We start from the raw sequence: 24,398 nt of genomic DNA, 5'->3' as shown, positions 1-24,398 counted from the left end.
CGCGTGTCTGGCCTCTTAACCCGGTGCTCGCTCCTGAAGATAAAAAGGTTGCAGGCAGGGTGGCGGGAAAAGACGTGGAGGTGAACGGGGACCAAGGCATCCGCGCTGTGCCCCGACTCTGCCCACCCTCTCTTGTTTTGGAAGCCCCCATCCCACGCGGTCAGTCTAGAGGGTAGGGGCTTTCCCGAACTCCGCACTGGAAGCTTAGGCCAAGTCAGCACTTCAAGCACCCCCGTGGCTCACTGGGCTCTAGGGACAAATCTCGGGGAGGCAGGGCCACAGTCAGTCGCCGTGGAATGGGCCGGGCTTGCTGGGAGTTTGTGCTGAGAGGCCGCCCATGTTCCTCATCCTCACCTGGGCACAGCCAGGTTGAGTTAGATCCATCACCTCCCGGAGACAAAGACCTCTGTGCTGACAACTTCCACTCTTTTCTACTGCTCAGCCCAAAACTGTGCACAAGAGTAAAACAGGCCCTCGGAACAAGAGACAGAAAGGAAGCCGGCTCAGGTGAACCCGGACGGCCAACTGTTTCAAGTTGCTCCTACAGATCTGTATAATAGACCTTTTTCTTTTAAATATGCATGTGCTTTTAAATGCCTAAAAGACTAATTAAATAAAGAAAATGTTGACCTCCTGGGTTGAGGCCCAGTTTCTAGTCAGATTATATAACCATGCTGCATGGGGAATTCTCCAGCAAGGCGGTTCTCAGCTGCTTGAAAAACAAAACAAAACAAAACAAAACAAAACAAAAAAAACACAGAATCAAGTGAAATGGAACTAGAATAGTTAAAGCTGAAATCTAAGTCCACAGATACTGTTTGAGGAACAGACCTTACAAGATGAGTTCTCAAACCACAACTTATTTTTTCTTCCCCTGTCTTGGGAGATGGAGTGGGGAAAAGTTGAACGAACATACATTCCCAAACAAGAAATGGATATTGTGGAAATAAGTAGATTGCTATAGCTCAAAAACAAGAAAACAAAACAAAACAAAAAACATCCAAACAGAAAACAAAACAAAACAAAAACAACCAAATAATCAAACAATTCTAAAGCAAAACAAAATGCTGGGCCATGCCAGCCCATTTCTATTAGGCCTTTTACAATTTCTTATTCAGAGATACTAGGTCACACATACAATTTACAGCTACCTGGGGAAATGTTAAACTACCTTTAGAGCCCTGGATTGATAGAAATGCACTCTAAAAACACGGACACAGTTATGTTGTTTTATCTGTTGCAAAAAAAAAATGTATTTGATTACTTGAGTAAAATTACAGTATCTCTGTTGTTAGTAAGTATTAAATGTTAAAGAAATTGGAACCCCCCCTTTCAACTTTCCAAGAAAGTGCATGTAACAGTCCATTTTTTTTCCTTCCATACCTAATACAAAATAAACCAACACTATACCTGCTCTCGATCAAGAAGCGTTTGCTCTTGTATGGAACATATGTACATTTGAATGAAAGTGATATTTCTTATTGTATATAAAGAGCATCTACATTTCTCCACTGAAGGTTGTTCAAGATGCTATCATTAGCAGCATTGTGAAATTCCAGCACACGTTTTCTACTGTGAATATACCCTACAAGGCAAAAATGCTACATCTCAGTTTCAACTACCAAAACAACACTTGTGGTTTTTTTCCTCTAAAGAATTCTGCGTGCTTATTACTGTACAGAAACTTATCAACATTGAAGATGACTCAAGTAAAAAGCACAATACAAATAGCAGTTCAAAACGGAAATGGTTAACTCTATAAAAACAACAAAAGGCAGGTTGAAGTTTAGAATCAAAATGAAAACAAAACCAGAACAAACAAACAACAACAACAACAAAAAAAAAATACCCAAACCTTTCAAATGTTCAGTCTGTACTTAAAAGTCCTTCCCTTAAATCTGTTTGGAAAAATTAGACAATGTGTTTGCTGATAAAATTTTCCAGCAGGATCAAAGTGTACATTTATATACAGACTTTATTAGAGATCTAACGCATCACGAAGGCATTGCATCGACACCAGATTCATATTAAACCGGATATAGAAAATAAGTTAATGCCGGATTAAGACCGCCTAGCAGGGCAACTTGCAATTGCCATAAATGTTACAGCAAGCTTAGAGCACTCTAGTCCATTAGTATTTAGTCCAAAATACAGAAGACCAAAGTTAATGCTTGCATTCGGTTTGCAAAGCAAGGTTATAGCACTAATAAATAAGCTTTTTTAGAACTCTAGAGGTTGAACAACGTACAAAAGAATGTCTTCATAATGTAGTTCATAGTCCCAGGGGCCAGAAGGTAAGGGGCTGGGGCAGGAGGCAACCTCGGGCGGTATTCTGAGTGGAAACGCTCTGGCAGCTTTAGCTTGTGACTATCTCTTTGCTGTCCTCCACGAAGCGGGTGAAACGGAAGTTGGTTCCATTCTCGGTGCTAGCCATCTTCTCCAGACCAGCCAGGGGGGCACTGGGCTCCGAATTCCCCAGCTTTTCCACGTTCCCTGTCAGCCCGCTGATAGGTGAGCTGCTCCCGCTGCCGAGGCTTCCAGGAATTGGAGGGATGCCACCGTTCTGAATGACAGAGATCTCGTTGGCCTTCATGGCTAGCCCGTTGGACAGTGCTGCTGTATACTGGTTCCAAAAACTGGAAGGATCCCCACTTCCTGACCTCGCCGCCAGATCCTTCTGGAACATTTCTGGGAACTTGACAGGATTGCCTCCTAGAAATGTCATGGGGCCATCCACAGAGAGCCGCCGGCCCCGGCGTGCAGGGGTACTGTTCCACATGTGAGTGCCCATATGGACCTGTGAGGTGGGTTGGGGAAGAAACACAGAAAGAGAGCAAGAAGCTTAATAGCTGAATCTGTCTCAGTTCCTATCCCAACACTCAACAAAGCAAGCAGCCTAAATGTCTATTCTTATTACATGACAGACAAGGGAAAAGACACAAGGAACCATCCACTCCCATGGTCTAGTAATAATGTGTTTGCTCTCTGCAGCCCTGGGCTGGCTCTCCTCTTCCTGGGCTAAGATGCCTTACTTACTCTTTTTTTTTTTATTTACTCGTATTTAGCTTGTATCGGCCTAAAGCAAGCCAGGCAGTCGCAGATAGCTCCTTTCATGGTTAGAATTGTTATGTCCACTCTCATTGCAGTGGTAAGTATTGTATCTGACACCCTCTACACTGTAAATGTCCTTTTCATATGGGAAGAAACCAGCCCTCACCGACTGCCCGTTGGAGGGCCTGCACACACAGAGAGAAAAACCAGAAGATAATTATTCATCTCACATTACTGGCAGCAACCTCTAGAGGACTACTCTGTCAACAGAAAAATGTACACAGTGAGAGTGCTCAACTGTTGCTCTAGAACAGGCGTATTTGCTTTATTTCCAACACGTATCAGTAGGAAATGTCGTGTAATCAATTATCATAATGCCCATTAGCTGAGGAGTGATGGTACTGTTTCTAGAAAAATAAACCACGCCAGACTGCAGTTATGAAAAATAGCTGCATATGCCGAAGAGAACCGTAATTATTAAGTGATATGGGCAGTGCGCGGGCCACACAGAGGTCCTTAATCAATACCCCGTGGCAACGCCAGGCTGTCTGATTTGGTAGGTAAAACAATTCATTTGGTGCACTTAGCTAGACAGCAGAGAGAAGCCTGCTGCTTCGCTTAGGTACCAAATGATTCAAGGCCTGGTGACATGCAGCAAGCTACATACAGGCTGCCCTTGTCCCTGCCATGATCCTGACCTCATAAGGCTCCTCCATCTACCCTGTCAGCTGCGTGCGGCAGGTCCCCTTTCCAGAACCTTCTCCCTGACTATGCAGCCGAGGGCTCCAGGAACATGCACTATCATCAGCCAACGGCGTGAGAAAGGGCTGGTGGGTGGGTGGTAGGGTGCAGGCAGAGCAGGTACCTTCAGATTGCCTTTTGTTGTGAATGCTCTTCCACAGATAGTGCAAGCAAAGGGTTTCTCTCCAGTGTGAGTTCTCTCGTGGATCTGCAGGGCACTCGAGGACGAGAAGGTTTTACCACACGTGTTGCAATAGTGTTGTTTGGGAGTTCTCCGGGGCAGAGCTGGAAGCAGAACTGGGGATGTCGCAGAGGACGGCAAAGGCCCCGAAGGGACATGACTAGTGGGGGCATCCTTACTGTCCTGAGCAGAAACGTGCACAAAGCCGTTGACCTCTGTTTTGATGAGGGATGACAACGAGTTGGCGGGAATCACCGCAGAGTTCGGATTGGGGCCGAGGTTGGAACTGGGCTCAAAGAGCTGCGAGGGGAGATCCCGCATCTGATGTGTCAACATGTGCTGTTTCAGGTTACCCTTTGTGGAAAAGCCACGATTGCAGACTGTGCAAATGAACGGTCTCTCTTTGGTATGACTTCTATAGTGAATGTCCAAGGCACTCTGACAAGCAAAGGTTTTGCCACAAATGTCGCAAGCAGTGTTTTTAAATTTACCCCGGTCTCTGAAAGGGAAGAGGATTCCCAGAGAATCTTCTTTGATGATTTTCTCTGCGTGACTAGAGGTCAAGTCCAAAGCACCCCCATTCACTGGGGTGGGAGACAGACCATTGGCAAACTCGCCCGGCCCCACTCTCTGCGGCTTTTCCTCAACACTGGGTGACTTGTGGAAGTCTTGGGTGCTGTTGGATGGGGACGGAGCCTGCATGGAAGAGGTAGACTCTGAGATGGCCGGGCTGCCGGCGCTCTGGCTCTCCATGTCGCCGCCCACTGAGGATGAATCGTTGGTCAGGACATCGCCTTCCACGGACCCATTCTCCACTGACTTCAGGCTGGCCTGGAGCTGCTCTGCCAGGCCGGCATTGATCATCTTCATCTGATTTTCCAAAGCGGCGATGCTGGACATCTCGAGAGGCAGAGGTGAAGATGACAGGCTATCTTGGGATGCGTCGGCCGACCTGGGTGTATCTGGGATGCTGCCCTCAGGACAGTCTTCCATATTCTCATCCGAGAAGTTGTCTAAGTCATCAAAATTTTTCTCATCAAAGGAGCCCGTGTCAGATTCCATGGACTCAGGGTAGTTGTCAGGGACCGGGGTGTTAGGGATCTGGCCTCCCATGTGCATACGTATGTGCTGCTGAAGGACCACTGCATTTGTGAACTTCTTCTGGCAGATGGGGCAGGAATGCTGGACTCTGAGCGGGGGCATAGCCCGATGGACACTGTAGTGAGTCTTTAGGTTCCCTTTCGTGGTGAAAGCCCGGCCACAGATCTTACACTTGAAGGGCCTCTCCCCAGTGTGCGTCCGGTAGTGCATTTTCAAGGCGCTCTGGCAGCTGAGAACCCGGTGACAAATGATACACTCATTGGGGTCAGTGGCCTTCTTGTCAATGTTTTCTACCAGTTGCTGCAGCTTGGATGTCTCCGAGGCCTGGGCTGAATCTAAGAGTCCCCCAAAAGGAAACTTGGCCTTGAACTGCTCAGACATAAGTGGCAACAAAGGGTTGGCGAAGGTGCTTCCTCCTGGACCACAGTCAGCCACTGGGGAGCTCAGGGTACTGTTGCCTGCTGTTGGGACTGAGCTCGTTGTCACACCACTCTCTTCACTTTTACCTCCGAAGGGTGGCACAGCAGACCCTTGAGCTTCCTCCGGGAGCCCCCTCGAGTTTCTTACGGCCAAATCAGGGGCCCCAGAGTCACTTTTGACTGAGCCTTGGGGGCTGGCAGCAGAATGGCTAATAGGGATGGGGGCTGGCTCTTCCGTCTTGATGAATGGCGTGAGGCTTGGTAGGGTCGGGGGCAATGGCAGGCCGACGGAAGTGGTCAGCGTGGGCAGGACTGGCTTGGTGTCTAGCCAGCTGGTGACTGGCTTCTCTGGGGGAATGGACATGCCATAGGGGATGCCAGTGCTCGTGGGGATGTTGTCCAAGTGCTCCGGAACGGGGTAGGGGTTCATCTGGATGTGGGGGTACTTCTCTTTGTGGCGCTGGAAGTGGACTTTCAGGTTCCCCTTGGTGGAGAACCTGTTCCCACAGATGTTGCACTTGAAGGGCCTCTCTCCAGTGTGGGAGCGCAGGTGGATCTGCAAGGCACTGTCACTCCCGAAGACCTTCGCACAGAACCTGCACTTGTGTTTAAAGAATGCCTCGTCTGAAGTACTTTTCGCTTCAAAGGCAGTGACATTTGGTGGCTTGCTTTTTCTTTGCTGGGCCAAGGCAGACAGGGAGTTTAAATCTTCTGCAGTTGTTGCAACGTTGGGTAAAGGGCTAGGGAAAACAGCATTAGCTGGGGTCGGCTGAGGTAGAAGTGGGTTAGATGCAGGACTCAACAGACTGCTTATTGCGAATGCTGGTGAGGACGATGCTGCAACTGCCGGGGAGCTGACATGGGAGGCACCAGCACTGGAAGCCACTTTTTCCGAGGATGGGGTGGGAACCGCCGCTGCCGTCACTATGCTCATGCTGGGAGAAGCGCCACTGCTGGGCGGGACGATGGTGCCGGAGCTGCTCTGAGGTAGCTGGACTGGGGGGAGCTGCTTCACACCGCTGATGCTGGCAGATTGGCTAGCAAGGCTCTGTGCTAATCCAGCTGCCACCGCCAGCTGCTGAGACAAATGGGAACTTAGTGTGGACAAGGGGTTGGCAGATGTTCGTAAAGTACCTTGAGAGGGACTAGAAGGTGTTGGCAGGTCCGAGTTCTGAGAAGCCAACAGCAGTATTTGGTGACGAATCTGTTCTATGAGCTGCAGCTGGTGGATCTGCTGCTGCTGCAGGGCCAGCAGCTGCTCCATGAGGGCTGAGATAGCCAGCTTGCCTCCGGAGGCACCCCCACACCTCGCTTCCTGGGAGAACTGGGCCACCGCCACCTTGGTGCTCTGGAGGTTCTCTATGATGACGTTGCTGTTGATCACCGAGAAGTTGCCCAGCGTAGTCAGGTCCCCGAGTTGAGGTAGAGAGGTTGTGATCGCTGAGGTACCCGTGGAGGAGCCGCCGTGGCAGCTTGGGGTGGTGATGTTGGTGACGCCGCTCAATGTACCGCTGCTGCTGGTGGTCGTGGTGGCAGCTGGGGCCTCCACCTCCATGGACTCTTCCGTGTCAAGTCCCTTGTGTTCTGAAAGGTCGCTGCAATCTTCCTGGTCGGTTTTATTCACTGCTTCTTTCACTTGCTCATCAGGATTATTGAGAGACGGGCCAGGAGGGAAGGTTTTTGGTGGGGAGACTGGACTTTCGTTGACAATTAGAACTAATTGATTCTTTGTGCAGCTCTTTTTGTGGAGCAGAAGGTCTGATAATTCAAAGAATTCAGCGCAGCACCGGCCACAGACATGGGCATCCTTGCTCTTAGTGGGGCGACTTGGTTGACCCTTCTCTGTGTCCCCTATAAACATCAAAAGTGCAGGGTTAAAAATGAAGCCAGGACAGACTGTCGGCAATGACTTGAAAAAGAGAGAAAGGGTCATAAATGTTTCCTATCTTTAAAACTCCACTGAAAGCCAGGTTGTATTACCTGGGATGTGGATAGTTACGGCCTTTAGATAATTCATCAAAATACAAAATACCATGAAGGAAGGATGTTGGTACATAATGAAATTCCATAGCAAAATATTGATTTCCAATATTTTCTACAGCGATTGTCTACTTGCCGGGAGAGGGTCCCTCAAGCACACTGAGGACTTATTAAGCTCTTGAGTTTCTGTCAACCTTATTCATTTTCAAGCGATGCAAAGATATCTGTGACAGTTTGTTCTGTCACTAAACTAATTTGTAGCCATTCAGGTTCCAATCAGTTGTTGACAACAGTGGTGGTGGTGGGGGATGCATATCACCCAGCAGGGGACTGAGGAGTCCAGAGTCACCTTAAGCTGGAGCCTGGAACCTGAGCTCAGGCTGAGTAGTGACAAACACAATTCCAAAGCAGCAGGAACAGACACACTTTTCTACTTCAAAACGGAAAACCACACACATACACACACACACACACACACACACACACACACACACACACAGGCACGCACACACAATGAAGGTGATACAGGAGCATAATCCCTCACAGGCCTGTCTGGTACCTATGCACCATCCCACACACATTTATTTTTCCAAATTCAGGAATGAGCCATAGTGATCATCCTCCTAGCCAAAGAATATATGCCACCATGCGGTGTGCTAAATATCTCCTCAAAAGTGGTCTTTCTGTCTGCAAAACTTGGTAAGGCACCTACAGTTCTGCTAAACACTAGCTGAAGAAGAATGTGCTGAGGCGTGCTCCCATCCTTAAGAAATCGTGCTCACAGGAGTTTGGCAATTCTTGTCTGACTGTCTTTAAAACCATTTTGCCTTTTACTGTTATCAATTGTTTCACAGATCGTCCTGAGCCACATATGTGGCTTGATTTTATTTGTCTTCACTGGTTGCTCAGATGTCTTCTCACTAAGAGCCATTTGTAAATTAAACATCAAAATCTCCAACTCCAAGCTAACATTCTATTCAAAGACAGGATGGCGTCCCCTTGTTTGCTCAGCATGGGGAACACCAACTCCTGTTGTACAAATGGTGTGTGGCCATCTCTGAAGGCTGTGAAAAAAACTGTTTAATTCAAGGATTACCTCCCTGCATGCTTTTCTACAGAGCTGAATCAGATAATAGGTAGTTTCCATGACTTCCAAATTGAATCTTCTAAGAAACTTGCAGGAGAAGAGAGAGAGAGAGAGAGAGAGAGAGAGAGAGAGAGAGAGAGGTAATTACAGATATGAATACATGCAAAATCAAAATACTGCCTTTCCCCCCTAGTCAACTCAGAGTCCACTCAGAAGGGCCAGAGGCTGCCTTTTTGGATTAAAGGAGTTTTGCATTTCAGAAAATATAATTAACACCTAAACAGTCACTTGTGAAAATTCCTTAACTCCATCTGCCTGGAGTGATTCGGAAGTTGATTAGGGCCTGGTAAAGTATGCCGAACAAATGAACGAACGAACGAACGAACGCAGGCACACTCTCCTCACTGGGAGAGTTATTTCAGTGGCTAAGTTATACTTAATAAGCCAGCCTTCCTAATCCCCATCTTTAAATCTACACAGGGTTATAGTGCAACATGCATTAACAACACCAAACAAATCGCAGTTGTAGCAGAAAATACCAATAATGACCCAGTTTTAATTTAATGTTTAATCATCCTAATTGGCACCAGATTCCCATGCACACCGAAGGTGCTGTTTTAAGCACTTTCTGTCTCTCCTCCTGCCTCAAAATAATACAAACAAAATATTAAATGAAATTTGCTAAAGTTACACTGCTTCACTTGGGACAAAAATGATGTGACAAAAATTCTGTTTAAAGCTTCGTATTTTGACAACTGATTTTAAATGATGCCTCCATTTCAGATGCTTATTTTAAAATAGGAAATGCAATTCCTAATATATTCAACAGAAATGTTATTTCTTTCTCTTTGCACATTTCCATATGTAATGGTTATGTTTCCATCTACTTTTACAGCCAATTATGAAGGAACAAAAGCTATTCTGTTTGTTCACACATTTTCAACAAAATGCATTAAAACTATTATGTCAGCATGTTCTATTAAGCTCTGCATTCAGTGGAAAATACTTTTCAACCAGCTCACATTTATCAAAACATAAAGCCACTTTAAAACACAGTTTTGCTTGGTCAGCTGGGCTTAGACAAATAATGACAGATTCAGAACTAAATAACTAGCAAGGGAAATCAGAAAACTGACTTCATCAATTGTACACATTACAATGTGGTTGCTTCAAATATTTAGCACATCTGTGCTCATGGTTAAAGGGCATTTTAATTCTTTATAACTTGAAAACATCTGATATTCTCATAATATATAGAGAAAACAAAAAGAAGGTTACTTTAGAAGGTTTAGCTGATTATTACTTCCCTGCACTGAGATTCTGCATTCATGCCACTTCAAGGCTCACTTGAGAATTTTCAAGTTTTCAACCTGAACATTTTTTTTTATATTTAGGATTATTCTAATTGGATGGAAAATAAAGACACTCAGAAATAAATGCCTGCTTGCTTCTAAGAGAGAGACACTGCTAAAAAGTTGGCCATATTTGAGCTTCAGTTTTCACAATTTAGTAAGCTGACATTTGATCTCACCTCACCATCAAGTAATTTAATTTCCTGATGTTTATGAACAATCTGCCCCTATCCCTCCAAAATCCTGGCATCTATTTTGACTCAGTTTAGAAAGAAGCAGGTGTTGCTACACTCTAAAATGCCTAACTTTAAACCCATCTGCATTGTGAACACAAATCCAGGGAAGTAGCTTAAAGAGAAAGAAGACAGGCCAGGAAACCAGCATGAATCTTTAGCCCCAACTGCTAGGAGGAATACTTTAAGTTGCAATTAGATAACAAGCAGACAGAAACACACACACACACACACACACACACACACACACACACACATGCCTGTGTTTTAATTCATTTTTTTTCCTGATCCTACCCTCTGTTATCTTGTATCTCTCTCAATAATCTGTTACAGAGGATCACAACTGGTGACCTCATTATAGGAAACTACAGTTGCCTTGTTCCTCCTATTGTGGTGAAAAATCACATTCCGGATCTTTTTCTATGGATCTTGCAGTCACATTAATTTTCTAATTCCAGTCAGATAGGAACATTTACCAAGCAAGATCTTTTTTTCCCCCTCAGAAAACACAAAAAGATGATTAAAATTTCTGTGTGTGTGTTTGAGGAAGGAGGTGATATTTTATTGTTACCAAATTGACACTAAAATTCCAGATGTTTAAGCTCTTGCTGTACTATTTAGGTATCCAATTCATATTTGGCACTTTTCATACTCTGAACCAAACCCAGCAGAATGGAAGCAGAAACCTTAAATGTTACAACCTGTATCAGTCTACTCAGAAAACAAAAATAAAACTATGCCTTCTACAAAGAGGTTCAGCAAGAAGGAAAAGAAAAGGAAAACAAAACAAAATAGAACACACACACACACACACACACACTAGAAACCAACCATCAGGCTCTACCAGACTTAGTCTTCTGCTTTGGAGCTCCTCAGAAAGACACTTAACTCTACTTCCCAGTACCTTAAGGCGACATTAGCATTTCTTAATAGAACTCAAACAACAGTAGAGTTGGGGCCCCTAATTTTAGCAGGCTGTTCCTTCCCACAAACCCACTTGCGAAGGGCGATCACAAACATACTTGATGGTATGATCCCAGATATTTTTATTTTTATTTTTTAAAAGCAGAATCTGAACGTCCAGCTTAAGGTTCCAGAAAAGCTGTGTGTACAACATGCGCTGTGCGTTATTTTCTGTAGTGTCTGAAATTCCCTTTATGCGGTGTGCAATCAAACACAAACCAAGTGGCCTCCTTCAGACTTACAGAGCTGGCCCTGCTTGTGTGGAAGGATACAAGAAAAACCTCTAAAAACGAACATGGACAAGATACTCCATTTAAAGCCCTGGTCCCGGCCCACCTCCCGCTCACAACAAATGAAAGGGGAAAATGTCTTCCCCATGGATGAATCAAACTGAACACTAGATGGGGTTCCAACTGCAAGGGTTTGTTCAAAACTGCTTTGTGGCTTTCCTCTTCCAGTGACGCGTAAAAGAGAGATTCCTTAAGGCGAGATCTAAATGCTGACTACACAAACATTGGCAAAGTCACAAGAAACTAAATCCCTGTTGTTGGAGGGTGAAGCTGAGCTATGGGAACTACCTGTCAATCTTCCCCTTTGGGGGTCTGGCATCTGGGGGTGGCAGGGGAATAAGGTTAGGAAAAGAAGCCAAGCTGATAAGGAGAAACTAAAATAAACCAGCAACTTCCTGCTAAGTGACTAGCAAGACTCAAATTGGGGGTCACTGGGAAGACACTGAAGGACACATTATGGTCTGGACCTTGTCACCTTTGCATGGGAGGAGGCTGGCAAAGGTTAAAACAGCTCTGCAAGTATGGGTTTTCTAAAGCCTTGGCACAAACTTTTTTTTTCCTGGGGGAGGGGTGTCGGTCTCAGGTTAGTCTCTCTTTCCTTTAAGAATATCTGGAACACAGGCTTTCTGCACCAGGGATTGTGTTGGGGAGGGAGACCCACGTTTAAGCTGTAGAATTTTTTCTTTTTTCTTTTTTTGGTTACTACACAGAGTTTGGCTAAGTTTTGAAACCTGGAACCTGCCTGAATCCCTGAACTCCCCCCGAAACCCGACCTCCAGATTCTCTACCAGAAAAATGTGTGCTTTTGCCTTCTGAGGGATATTGTTGGTCACAGACAATATGAAGCCTCCAAACGTGGAGAAAAGGAACAAGTTCCCTAAGAGCACCCTATAATCTGGTTTCTTGTGTCCATGAGCGAGCCATTGCAGAAATGGTCTGTAAAATATACCAACAAATACTTGCTACTAAAAAGCCACCTTCACATATTTTATCTCCTATCTGATCCCGACTTAGCTGTATGCTTGTTTCTTGACAAGCATTATAGAAATGCAGCCTGAGGCAAATCTCAAAGAAAAACAAAACAAAACAAAAACAGTTTAGTTCCTCATCCAGAATCTTCTATTATGCCAAACTTAAAATAGGCTTGATTAAATTCTTTCCAACTGCCTTATCTTGCAGGTGTTAGTTGGTTTTTTTTGTTTTTTTTTAAAGCAATTCATTGTAGTTCTCTCTAACCTTTTGGGCCCAGAAATCAATGTGTGGCCATTAAGCTGCTTACAATGAGTAAATGACTTTGGTAAATAATAGAATTTCTTTTATTAATATGAGTAAGAGGAGTTTTCAGGATATTTCTTAGGAGGATAAAATTTTTATCTTCAACTCCCAGTGTTTTAATTTTCTTCCAATATCATTCTTTCCTTTAAAAAGTGGAGCAACAAGACAACAAGACACCTAAAAGAATGGAGTCAGAGTGGGGCCTCTAAATAGCTTCAAAAATCTTGAAACCATCACTAAACGGAGTGAAAAACAAAACAAAAGCAATAATCCCAACACACACACACACACACACCCCTGGAAATCCAAACCCACAGAAAAGTAATCACATATTAAATCATTAGATTCACATATTCCCTTTTCTAAGAATTCTCTATCTTGGTAAATAATCTTTCCAAGGCCAGTCAATCTTTCAACAAGTAACTGGAGACTTGTTGAATATCTTTTAAAAGATGAATCCTACTTACCAAAATCTTGGTTTCATAAGAAACAGAAAAAACCTTATAGGAATACCCAAATAGAATAAACCATCAAGGTTCTAAGACCAACTAAACAATCTTTTTTTTTTTTTTAACTTCAAATGAAACTGTTGGAACGGCTGCTTAGCATTGCATTTCTTTCTTCGTAAAGCTCAAACACAACACGTACTACATAAACGTGAACCAGGACACTTAACAGCAGGAGTGGCTGCTTCAGGGCCACTGGGGCTGGGTCTGAAAAGTTTTTTAGGTTTTGCTCTTTGTGGAAGTCAGACAGTTTGGGGGACAGACATCATGGAAGAAGGGCATAAGCCAGATTTACTTTGGTAATGTCTGATATTTCATTTGCTGCAGTAAGCCCCTCTTGAGATAGAAGAAAGAGTAAGGCTGGCATTGAGTGAGTAGGGGATTGCCTTCCAAAGTAAAAATACCAAACGTTCAGCAGACGCTTCTGAGGTGAAGGGAAGTGGACGGAGATTGCAGGGGTCCTTGCAGAAAAGTTGACTTTTTAAGGCAAACTTAAGCTGTGTCATGAACTTTCATTTCTATACACTACCTCCCTACCATTCCCAAATGAAGAGAACAGGGGTATGGCAGGCCCTCTTGACCATCAGCTGGTGTGTGTGTGTGTGTGTGTGTGTTGGGGGGGGGCTGCTGGTTTAGGAGTGCTATCCTGTAACCCTATTACAGAATCTACCCTCTAGGCGACTTCTCCCAAACTTATTGATCAACCATGTAAAAACAGTCATAACCTAAAACTATTACTACTTCAGAAGAGGAGAGAGTGAGGAAACGGGCTGGGAGGGGTGTTTCTTAGGGTGCTGAGCGTAATCATTGCTTTGTGGACAATGAACTAGCTTTTAGGAAGAAAAAAAAAAGGAGAAATTAAGTGAAAAAGAAGAAAGAGAAAGAAAGGAAACTTGATTCAGTTCCTTAATTAACTTACCTCAAAGCTCAAATAAACTAAAAAAAAAAAACTGTACTAATAAATAATAATAGCACGAGGCAGTGAACTCCTTTAATGCTATCGCTTTATGAGAAGCCTTAACTATTAAAAATTCCAGATCCAGACTCAAAGCAGAGAACTAGCAAGCATCATTTCTTCCGAAGCCTGAGGTGGTGATGGTTGCTTTTTAATTCTTTTTCTTGCGTGGAAAATACACTCAGTATAAATTTACAAAATTAAAAAAAACAAAAACAAAAAAACCCTCTCTCTTTCCTGGTTATCCCCCTCCCCCGCTCGCTGGCAAATTGTTAACTTTAACAGTATTCCAGTGCAAAGGGCAGAAACTTTAGGAAAAGATGGGTGTGGGGGCGGCAGGAGGCCCAAGAATCTAGTTGAGAAGCCCCACAAAAAATAGTCCGAGTGGTCTCTGCGGCCTTGGTTAATTTCATCTGGTTTACCCTCAAACCGGTTTTTTTTTTTTTTTTTGGGTGGGGGGGGGTGTGAAGCCGGGTGATTTCAAGGGATCTTTCTGGAGAACTGAGAGACTCACACCGGCAAAGCTTCGGGGCTTCAAAAGGTGCTGGACAAAGTTGTCTTAATAGGTCTCAGGTCGCCTGAAAAAAAGTCCAGGTATCTCCACGCCAGGACTACCCTCTCCCAACAGCGGGGAGGAAGCGGGCGCGGGTCCCGCCTGGCCGGGGCTCTGCCCGCGCGCCCTGCCCGCAGAGCCGCGGAGAGTCAGGCCTCCGGGGAAGGAGGCTGCGCTGCGGGCTCCGGCAAAGCCGAGTGGGTCGAGGCGCGGGTCTCAGGCCACGCTCCCGAGCCCGCCGGGGTGCAGCTCCCGCCTCCACGCCCCGTAACGCCTCCCGGGACGGAGGACCCCGAGGGGCAGCTGTGGCCTCCGAGCCAGCGCCGGGTGACCCGGGACCCGAGCGGAGCCGCAGGCCTGGGAGCTCGGGTCCATCCGGGGTCGGAGGGGCTCCTCCCTCGGTCGCCCCGCTTCCCCGCTCGCGCCTCTCCTACTCTAAGGCCACGGTTCCCGCACACAAACTTTCCCCCGACTTGTCCACTCGGTTCGGAAGCCCGCCTGCTTCGCGCGCCCGCGTCAGGGGGTCTGGCGGGCCAACCCCCCAGGCCGGAGAGATGTCCGGAGGAAGGATGGGGCTCGGTACCCCGCGGGAAGCACACACCCAAGCCCGCATCTGAGGGATCGCGGGTGCAGGCGCTGGGAGAAGCGAGGTGGGATAAACTTGGGAAGCCGGACCGCGCGACGTTTCCCGGTCCCTACGCCAGTCTGCAGAGCGACCCGCAGCACTCCCCGGCCGCCACTCCAGGACGCCGCTCCTCCGACCCAGTCCCCGCTTCCCCCAGCCGGGGACCCCCGAAGGTACCACATTTCTCCCGCTCGCCAAGTGGGGAGCAGCGAGTGGGGAGGGTCGCGGAGGGCTCCCCGCGCGCTCGGCGCTCGGCCACCGGCACGAAGTAAACTTCCCTAACGCCTGCCGCAGGGCTGCGCGGCGAGGCCCAGGCGACAGAGGCCCAGCCCGGGGACCCGGGCGCCGCGCGGGGAGCGCGAGGGGGCTCGCGTGGGCAGCCACTGGCGGCCTCTGGCCTCGCGATCGCCCCCCGGGGAGGCCGGGCCGCGGCCGCGGCTCCTCGGACCGGCGGGGCGGAGGGGGGAGCGGGTCGGTGGACCCCGCTCCCCCCAGTAGAAAACACGGAACTCCGGGAAGCTCCAGCCGGGATGGGCTAGCTCTCCCGGGGCAGGAGGAAGCCCGCCCGGCAAATTGAAATCGAGGAAGCACGAAATATTAAAAAAATGAAATAAACAAAAACAAAAATCAGACGCGCCGAGCGCAGAAGGCGAGAGCGGCGGCGGTGGGCGCGGGACCCGCCGCGTGTGCGTGGGTCCGAGTGTGCGTGTGAGTGCGCGTGTCTGTGTGTGTCCGCGGCGCGGGCCGGAGCACTCACCATCTCGCCGGGGGAGCGAGGCCACTTCGGGGTCGGATTGGAAATGTTGAGGCTTCGCTTGCTTCCTCCGCGACATGCTGGCTCAAACATCAGCTGGGGCAGAATAAAAAATTACTAAAAAAAAATCTTCTCAAAATTACGGAAATCGAGCGGCGGCGGCGGCGGCGGCTCCCCCCGCCCGCCGGCCCGCCCGCCCCCTCCCCGGCTCCCCGGCCCCGGGCACAGCGCGCATGTGTCCTGCTATAATTATGATTATCAATAATGCATTGCGATTAATCATAGAGAGGCTCTTTGAAAGGCGATTGGCACCGGGCCAGCGCTATTCAAACCCGCTCGCCTTAATCAATTAGTTCGTGATTTGCTGCAGACCCCTGTCTCTCCGCGCGCTGGCCCAATAAGCCGGCCGCGGGGCTGGCTCTGCGCGCCGCGCCGCCCGGCTCCGGGTTAACCCTCTTGGCGACCGCCCGGGACTCCGCGGCTCGGCCCGCCGGGGGCCTACCTCCTCGCCACTGCGCGCCCGGCGCCCCGGCCGGCGCCCCCCGCTCGCTCCCCTCCCCCCACCCCGCCCTCCATCCCGGGCTGGGCCGACCCGAATTAGCATGCCCGCCCCGGAGCCCGGCGGAGCGGGGCGGCGTGGGGGTGGGGCCGGCGGCGGGGGCGAGCGCCGAACTTCCCAACTCCCGCGCTGCTGCGCGCTCGCCCGCGGGGGGCGGGGGGGAGGGAGTCCCGTGGCGGGATTTGGGGGTGGTGGTGGGGGCTTGGTGGTGGCAGCAGTGGCGGAGGGCGTCCCGTTTCGTGAGTTGTTCCTTCGTTTCCTTAAGGGCTACCAGAAAGCAGCCCACCCCCACCCTCATAAAAAAAAAAAAAAATAAGCGAGTGTGGGGACGAGCCAGCCCCACGCCGGTCCGCCTCCCGCCCGCCGCCGGGCCTCCCTCCCGCCTGCCCGCCGCCTAGCTCGGAGATCCTGCGCCCAGAGTTCTCCGTTCCCAGGATCCCGGGCTCGCGGGGGTGCGGAGAAGAGGACCCAGGAAAGGTTTGGGAACCTGGCGGGTTTGGGGCCCGGGAGGCGGGGGAGGGGCGGTTTCCTCGCCACCCCATCCTCTCCCTGCCTGGGAGCCGCGGTCCACCCCCCCTCCCCCAGCCTCTTGCTGGCTGCTCAGCTCCCTTTCTCTACCTCGGACATTCCCCGGGACAATTAGGGCTGAAGTTTTCGGGAGAAGCGCCCCGAGCCCGTGGGATAAGGGGGCGGCTCGGCTCCGCCCAGGACCCCTCCCGGACCTCCCCCCGGCCGCCCCGGTTGGCTGCAGGGCGCGTCACTCCGCGGGGAGGCGGCGGCCACCGTGGCGCCTCCAGGCCCCGGGCGGGTGGAGAGCGAGGACCCGCCTGGGCTCCGAGTTCAGCTTCTGCGGGGAGGAGGGGAGGGGTGGGGAGGGGAGGGGCGCCGCTGCCCCGGAGCCGGGCTGCGCGCCCCCGGCCTGGGAGGTGCGGCTGCAGCGGGACCCTAGCGCTCCTCGCCCTAGGGGTGGAGGCCGCCCGAAGGGAGCGAGCGGGAAGGGGGTCCTGTCCGCCGAGCCCCGGCTACGCCGCCGCTCGCCCTCACTCCTCCGACGCTTGCCACGCGCGGCGCTCAAACTTTTCGCTCCGTCTCCCGGGGCTGGGAGACAGCCTCCCTTACCCGCGCGCGGGACCCAGGAATCCGGGCCCTGCACTCCCTCTTCCGGGCTTAGGCGCCTGCGACCCTGAGGCTTGGTCCTCAGCTCAGCCCAGATCTCCTCCCGCCTCGGGGTTTCCGCTCGCGGAGGTTCCCGAAGCCCTGCTCCCGAAGGACTAAACTAACTAAACTTGGGCTGAGTGATGGGGCTGGCGGCGGGGGAGGGGTGCAGATACACAATCCTTGCCCTATCTCGCGATCGGGATAGCAGAGGGCTCATAAGGACGCCCCAATTCCGGAGCGCCTCCGAGTCTGGATCGTGACACTGCCGGCTCGCGCGAAGTGGCCAGCGTCCTTCGTAGCACAGCCTCGGGACTCAGAACCCACGTCGCACGCTCCTAAATGGCCTTTTAAATTTTCGTCTCCCGTTCTTTTTCTTTTCCCCTTCGTCTTTTGTGCGCTAGCTGAGGGTATCTTTTCCGTCTGCGGACTTTATTCTCTCTTGGCATAACTTCGCCCTTCTCTCATTCTTCCTACGTTCTCTTAGTTTTTTTTTTTTTTTTTTTTTCTTTTTGCCCCTGCTCTCCCACCCTTCGCGCAGCAACTTGGGCTGCCGCACCTCGCTCTTCTCTTCTCCCCAGGTTCTGTTGGGCACCGTAGATTTTGATAAAAAGACAAACGAAGCTATCAGTGGGTCTGATGTTGAAGAATGAAGATAATAATGTTTCCATAGGTGGTGTTTCAAATGCCATTATTTCTCACTGAATATTTAAAGAGATCCCTAGGCAAAGATGGATTTGCGCGCTCCTGGGGTGCGAGCCGCTCGCTTTGCCCAAACCCCCGGGAACGCGATCAAACCTGAGCACTTTTAAATCTAGCACTTGCCCCCGACTCCGCATTTCGGCGCGCTTGAAAACACACGAACGCGCGGCGCCCTGACGCTCCCAGGCGCGCCTGCACCTTTCTTCCCGAATCTGCCCGGGTTTAGAACCGCCCTCAACAGTCTCTTAACATTCTTGGCTTTTTGAAAGTCCCAGCCTCAGGGCAATCCAGTAGCCAGAAACCCGGTGGAGCTGGCGGGCCCACAAACCCTGGTAGGGGTGTGCTCCGCGGGAAACTCCGGGAGAAGCCTCACGCGTGCTCACTGTTGGCTCTATGTGTGATTTAGGGTGGAGGGGGATCTCCCCCCAAACACAACAAACGAACGAAAATGCAAAAACTGCTTTGCGCTGTTTAATTAAAAACGGGCGAGCAGGGACGAATTAATTGGAGGTATCTAAACTTTGATAACTTTTTTCGTTCTTTTCAGTCCCCGACGACGTAGAGGCGGGCGCCCGGCTGTGCAAGCGGCATCCCCCGCTAATTTCTTGTTTGTTTTCTTTCCCTTTGGCCGGGGGAGAGATGAGAGGAGGAGGGGGATGGGAGGAAGGGGACGGTTGGAATGGCCGGGAGTGGAGAATTGGTCTTTATTGTTGGTGGCGACACATCAATTACAGGCCATTGTCTCGCGCCCAAGTTCCGCGGTTCGCCGGTGCGGTCGCCGAAGTGTCAGCAAGCTGGCGAGGCACCGCGTGCCGCAGAGCGAAGACATAATTGAATCAATAAAAATGGACGCAGACTGGGGGGGTTAATTTTTATTTTTGAACGGACCGAGAAAGCGAAGGCCAGTGAGGTGCCACGGCTGGGGTCCCTCCGCACGCTCCGCACACCTCCAGGCCGGAGCGCTCCTGGGGGTCGAGCCCTTCCAGCCGCGGATGGGGGCTGCCGCTGGGACACGCCGAGGATAGGTTGTGGATTGCAGGTTCCTCCGGAGAGCCTGGTACATAGAGACAGATTACCGTTAGGGAATGGGGTGGCCCAAAGGAAGGTGACAGCTTCAGGGGTCGCGACCTCTCGGACCAAGACGAAACGCACCAAGACCAGAGGCGCTTAGCAGTTGTGCAAACTGCCTTTGGGGGGTGGACGGGAGGGGTGTCTCTGTTCCCTCCACTGGATCGCCTGGGTTTCCTGAGGTCTAGCTTGTCCTCGGTGAGTTGGATGGCCCAAAGGCCGTGGCCTAGGGCCGCGGCCACAGCTAAATTCCCAGGGAAGGGCTTCTTTGTTCGAGCTCCAATTTTAGGAAGGGGTGATGGCTTGAAGGCCTTCCATGAGGCCTGGTTCTTCTGCCCATAAAGTTTCCTAATTATGGTCCAGTCTGACCCCGGTGTGGGGTAGAGCTGAAGCCTTGTGTGGACCCCCGACTCCCTTTCGGGCTCCATTGGTTCAGTTGATTATCCTACTCCAGAGGTGGAGGTGGTCCCTAAGCGCTCTGGCTAAGCCCCAGCTTCCGAAATTTCCAGTCCCAGGCCTCAGGCCGGGGCTACGAGGGCAGTAGAGGAGGTTTCGTTTTCCTGCGCAGAGCAAAGAGCGGCAAAAAGGCGGTCGCGGCGCCCCGGGGGCGGGGAGCAGGCACATCGATGGTATCAACATTATTGATGGGGAAACGTTCTGGGCAGGAGCCGGGAGATCAGGTTCCCAGTCCCTCCCCTCCCCGGAGATGGGTGGGACCAAGTGGGTGGTGTGGCGTGCTTGGCGTGTGTGTGTGTGTGTGTGTGTGTGTGTATGTGTGTGTGTGTGTGTGTGTGTGTGTGTGTGTGTATGGGGCGCCTGGGTGCACCACCATTAACTACCGGGGGTTTAGCCAAGTGGGTGGTGTGCTTGGTCTTGGTGTGTGTGTGTGTGTGTGTGTGTGTGTGTGTGTGTGTGTTTGGGGATGGGAAGCCTGGCTGCACCACCATTAACCACCTGGGGTTTATTTGTGCTTTCTTGTCCGTTCGACTTCCGGGTGGGGGTGGGAGGAAGTCGTGAAGTGAAGGAAGGTTGAAGTGGCTTCTTCTCCTACCCATAGGGTTAGGGTTCTTTTCTGGACCTGAGGCTTGGGGCGCTGGTGGTGATGACGTAAAACAAAAGACAAATCTGAAAAGCATTCCTTAGGTTCGGCCCTCTTTTTTTTCCAGCCTGGGAGTTTCACAGACTCTCCTTAAGCGAACTGCTGTCCGTTCAACTCCTAACCCCCTCTCGGATCGTGGCGCAGCTTCGAACCCGAGGCCTTGCAGAGTGACCTGTGCGCTCTGCTCAGCAGCTTACTCCCGGCGAAGCAGTGGTGGGCGCAGATGGAGGGGTGTGTGGGAAGGGAGGGTACCGCTGCCCACCTGCAGGAACATTCTCTAGCCCCGGGCCCCTGCAGTCCGAAGACAGGGTGCCCCAGGTTCTGGTTCTAGAGGGAAATTCAGCGGCGCGCAGCGGAGGCAGGGTTCCGCTCCCCGCGCACGGCGAACCTTGCTCTCCTTGCGGAGCTGTTCCCACGCCGGCGTTTAGAACCGGGATGGGCAGGGGACCACAAATGCTCCTGCCTCCAGGTTGCGCCTAACTTCCCTGCGCTCCGCACGCAACAGTGCCTCGCTAAGGGGTGTCTGGGTATAAAATTCCTCCCAGAGGAAATGTCCTCCGAGGCAGAGAAAGTGAAAAAGACTAATCGAATTTATAAAAAGAAAACCTTTGCTTCCTTATGGTTAAATCCTTTTGCGGTTTTCTGAGCGAGAAAGGAAAAAAAATTGCCACCAAGCAATGGCGTGTAGCTAATTCTTGGAATGAGTAACTAGGATGTTGAGAAAGCCCGGCAGGGTGCAGATTCCCTTGAAGCCCTAGAAGTAGGTCCCGAGGAGGAGCCGGCGAGGAGGATTGGTTCTCATTAAGTGCCTTCAGTTGAGACTGAGAGCAAGGTTTCTAGGTCTCCGCTCGGGTGTGGTGTGCGAGTGTTTGGAGGTAATCAGGAGTCCTCCACGGAGCATTAAAGGCTATCGTCTCCAACTGTGGGGACCCTAATGGGAACAAGCAAACCTCCTCCAACAACAACAACAACAACAATTTCTCTCCCTTCAATTACACTGTCATTTTTTTCACCAGCAAAACTTCCCATTTCTAAACAACAGGTAACCTTTTTTTTTTTTTTTCAGAGATGTTGGCTTTATTAAAAGGCTGTGTGCCTTGAAAATTTGCCCGATGAGTGGCTTTTCCCCGCTAATTTTCGTGCGTGTGGGGGGGGGAGGGAGAACCTTTTGGTTTCATTTTGATAGAAAAAAACAGAAATGGCAAGCCCCTGTCCTGTCAGTAAGGCCTGCTCGCCACTCACAGGGCTGGTGATTTAGAAGTCCCACACAATTCAGCTGAGCCCTGGCTTTCACAGAGAAAGTTTCCCTGGGTTCCTCCCTACTTCTAAGGGAAGGTTTTCCTCCTGAGCTGAGAGAAAGGTGTCTTATTTCTGGATACAAGCTTGACTCAGAGTCACAGCCTTACCTCTCCTTCAGGTTCGATCAGCGAGGCAGCCTTTCCTCTTCAAACCTGCACCGTTAATTATTGCGCTGCAACATCTCTCTCCAACCGCAGCAACAGTACGATTCCCCTCAACCTGACAGTCAGTTTAACGTGCAGCTGGGAAATTGAGACGCTTATATTTCCCAGCTCCAAACCTGTATCTCCTTGCTTTCTCTCAGGATAGAATTCTGAAATCACCCAAGCTCCCAAGGCAATGTTAAAATGGAGCTCCTGTCTTTTCTTCCCCCTCATCCTGATCTCTGTCTTTAATTTTTTCCTAACTTTCCTAGACTCTTTGGCATATCTCATATTAAAGTACAACCCCAAAGAAGACCTCCCCTGAACATCACTTAGTCTGTCTAACCTCTAGATCTGCAGAGATTTACATCGGTCTGGCTCCAGCTTTTGCTTTGGCTGTGCTACATCCTCAGAACCAAACACCAGGGAATGATTTCTTCCCGAACCCAAAGTGCATGATTTCAAGTGGGCTGAATGAAGTCTGTGTTTCCCAGGTTTTCTTTCTCTCTCTCTCTCTCTCTCTCTCTCTCTCTCTCTCTCTCTCTCTCTCTTTCCACCTTGGGCCTCACAACACCTTCAGTCTGGCAAAAGCATACTGAGGAAACCAACACTCAGAACCCCAGCTCTCCTCCCAATCTTTCTTTGGCTCATCTCAGCTATTTGCAAGGCAGCCTGGTTGCACGTGTGCCATTTCAAGTTGAGCGTCAGAGCTATATATTTGGGCTTCACATTTTGGATGTGTCATTTAACAGTGACCAGGGAAAGTAGCCCTGGGCTTAGTTTGTGTTCATGTATTAGCTAACCTGGTTTAAATTAATATCACGAGCCTCTGCCCCCTGCTTTGTTAAGTACACAGTAGAGACTCGGCATAATGCTGGCCAGTGTCTAGCAAGGAGACAGGTTTGCCTCCTATAAGCAGATCTGCCTCCATGAATTCCTTCATTTGCTAAATGGAGATAATAATAGTCCTTATTCCATAGGTTTCTGGGGTGCCAAAGGAGATAATATGTATGAAGATTTTCGGACGGTGGCTGGCATGTAATTACAGTGCAAATGTTAGCTATTATTGTCATTGACCTCACAGGTTTGCTGTGGGGACCAAATAATGGAAAGTGGTCAAAATATTCCCACTTCATCTGTCCATTCGTTCATTTATCCGTTCACTTCATAGAGAGAAGATTTGGCTGGGCATGGGGCATGCCAGTGGCATGTATTCATTTCCTTACTTGTCGTAAAAGATCGAAAGGATTGTTATGTGGGGTACGTTTTTGCAGGGCTCAGTGTTAAGAGTGGAGGGAACAAACAGCACAGTATTCTTGATTTAGGAAGTTTCCCCCAGTCTAATAAAGAAATCTAAGACTACAGTAGGCTGCACATGAGCTAAGGTGACTTACCCATGTGGGTCCTGGGGCCAGGGGCAGGTGTTCTTTATGCTTCTGGAAGGTTTGTGAGCACTGTGGACACAGGGGTGGCCAGCTGCCCGAGTGCCAGGCTATGCTTTCTGGGTCTCTTTATTTAGCTTTGTTGTATGGAGTCCCCTGAATTGTGTAAAACAGAGCAGAACAGAACAATAAGATGTGCCGTGTTTTCTTGGGCCGTAAATGCTATTAACCAGTTAGAGTGTCCTAGGCCTTGCTCTTCTGCCTCCTCCTCCTCCTCCTCCTCCTCCTCCTACCAAATTCTGAAAATGCACCTTGGCCATAGAACATCCTTCCAGTGACCCTTCTTGCCCTTGGAGGAGCTAACTTTTGGTTTAGACTCAGACGCTCCAGTGGCTGCTGCTCCTTCTGTTATTAGGATTATAGCCATGTCGTGGCTCGGTGTAATTGTACACCTACAGGCAGAATGCAAAGTGCCCTTGTGAACTCCCTCCCTGTGCAGTGAGATTAAAATGCTTTTTATGGCTGGAATCTGGAGAAGGAATCCAGCGTGTGCAGCCATACCTGCTAGCAGAGAGCTGGTGGTGGTACGGCAGGTGTGCATGCTGCCTGGGCTCCTGGCTCTCCTAAGAGCAGCCTGGCAGCAAGTGCCCTTTACAGAGCTCCCAGATGTCAGCAAGTGGAAGGCAAGCCTTAATGCCCCCCCCAACCCCTGTGATGGAGAAACAGATAACATTAAATCTGTCACCTGATGTCCTTCTACTCAAAAATGGTGGCTGGGGGCCACAGGGCCTTTCATTTAGGGTCTCTCCTGAGCTTGGCAGTATGTAAATCATAAGTGAATGCCCTTCTGGTTCCCATGGCCACAGTTGGGGAGTTAAACATGATCTAGCATTCCTGGTGATTTGTGGGAACATTGCAATGGTCA

General features: G+C 49.8%; 2 protein-coding genes and 1 long non-coding RNA gene across 4 annotated transcripts in view; 1 reads left to right on the top strand and 2 right to left on the bottom strand.

The window, feature by feature from the left end:
- Positions 1-1,215: 1,215 nt before the first annotated feature.
- Positions 1,216-17,886, bottom strand: Sall1 (spalt like transcription factor 1). Of its 2 annotated transcripts, none has more exons than XM_021637491.2 (4): positions 17,745-17,886; positions 16,070-16,162; positions 3,917-7,344; positions 1,216-2,797 (listed from the first exon to the last, which is right to left on the bottom strand). In XM_021637491.2, exons 2-4 carry the CDS (start codon positions 16,143-16,145, stop codon positions 2,357-2,359), a joined length of 3,945 nt encoding a protein of 1,314 aa, XP_021493166.1. In that variant the 5' UTR covers positions 16,146-16,162; positions 17,745-17,886; the 3' UTR covers positions 1,216-2,356. The 2 variants fall into 2 exon arrangements, with proteins under 2 accessions (XP_021493166.1, XP_021493167.1); XM_021637492.2 differs by lacking the exon at positions 17,745-17,886 and adding an exon at positions 17,244-17,282.
- The window catches only part of LOC110548864 (uncharacterized), a 60,886-nt gene continuing 53,376 nt past the window's right edge, over positions 16,889-24,398 (top strand). Inside the window, exon 1 of the long non-coding RNA XR_009594610.1 lies at positions 16,889-17,102. This is a non-coding gene — a long non-coding RNA (uncharacterized LOC110548864). The remainder of the gene's footprint in view (positions 17,103-24,398) is intronic.
- Positions 18,890-20,211, bottom strand: LOC132656847 (uncharacterized). The gene is made up of 2 exons (XM_060392248.1): positions 19,635-20,211; positions 18,890-19,536 (listed from the first exon to the last, which is right to left on the bottom strand). Exons 1-2 carry the CDS (start codon positions 19,976-19,978, stop codon positions 19,269-19,271), a joined length of 612 nt encoding a protein of 203 aa, XP_060248231.1. The 5' UTR covers positions 19,979-20,211; the 3' UTR covers positions 18,890-19,268.

Source organism: Meriones unguiculatus, chromosome 10, assembly GCF_030254825.1.
Source record: "Meriones unguiculatus strain TT.TT164.6M chromosome 10, Bangor_MerUng_6.1, whole genome shotgun sequence".
NCBI lineage: Eukaryota > Metazoa > Chordata > Mammalia > Rodentia > Muridae > Meriones > Meriones unguiculatus.
Note: the sequence above shows the minus strand (reverse complement) of the source record. Positions and strands in the feature narration are given on the sequence as shown.

What these genes read in the sequence shown, in the direction of transcription:
- Sall1 (XM_021637491.2), bottom strand. Translation starts at nt 16,145, where the DNA reads ATGTCGCGGAGGAAGCAAGCGAAGCCTCAACATTTCCAATCCGACCCC. An exon ending in CTCGCTCCCCCGGCGAGATG is followed by an intron (nt 7,345 to 16,069) that starts GTGAGTGCTCCG and finishes TGATGTTTATAG; the next exon opens with GGGACACAGAGAAGGGTCAA. An exon ending in CAACAAAAGGCAATCTGAAG is followed by an intron (nt 2,798 to 3,916) that starts GTACCTGCTCTG and finishes CCCACCTCACAG; the next exon opens with GTCCATATGGGCACTCACAT.
- LOC132656847 (XM_060392248.1), bottom strand. Translation starts at nt 19,978, where the DNA reads ATGGAGCCCGAAAGGGAGTCGGGGGTCCACACAAGGCTTCAGCTCTAC. An exon ending in GCTAAGCGCCTCTGGTCTTG is followed by an intron (nt 19,537 to 19,634) that starts GTGCGTTTCGTC and finishes TCTATGTACCAG; the next exon opens with GCTCTCCGGAGGAACCTGCA.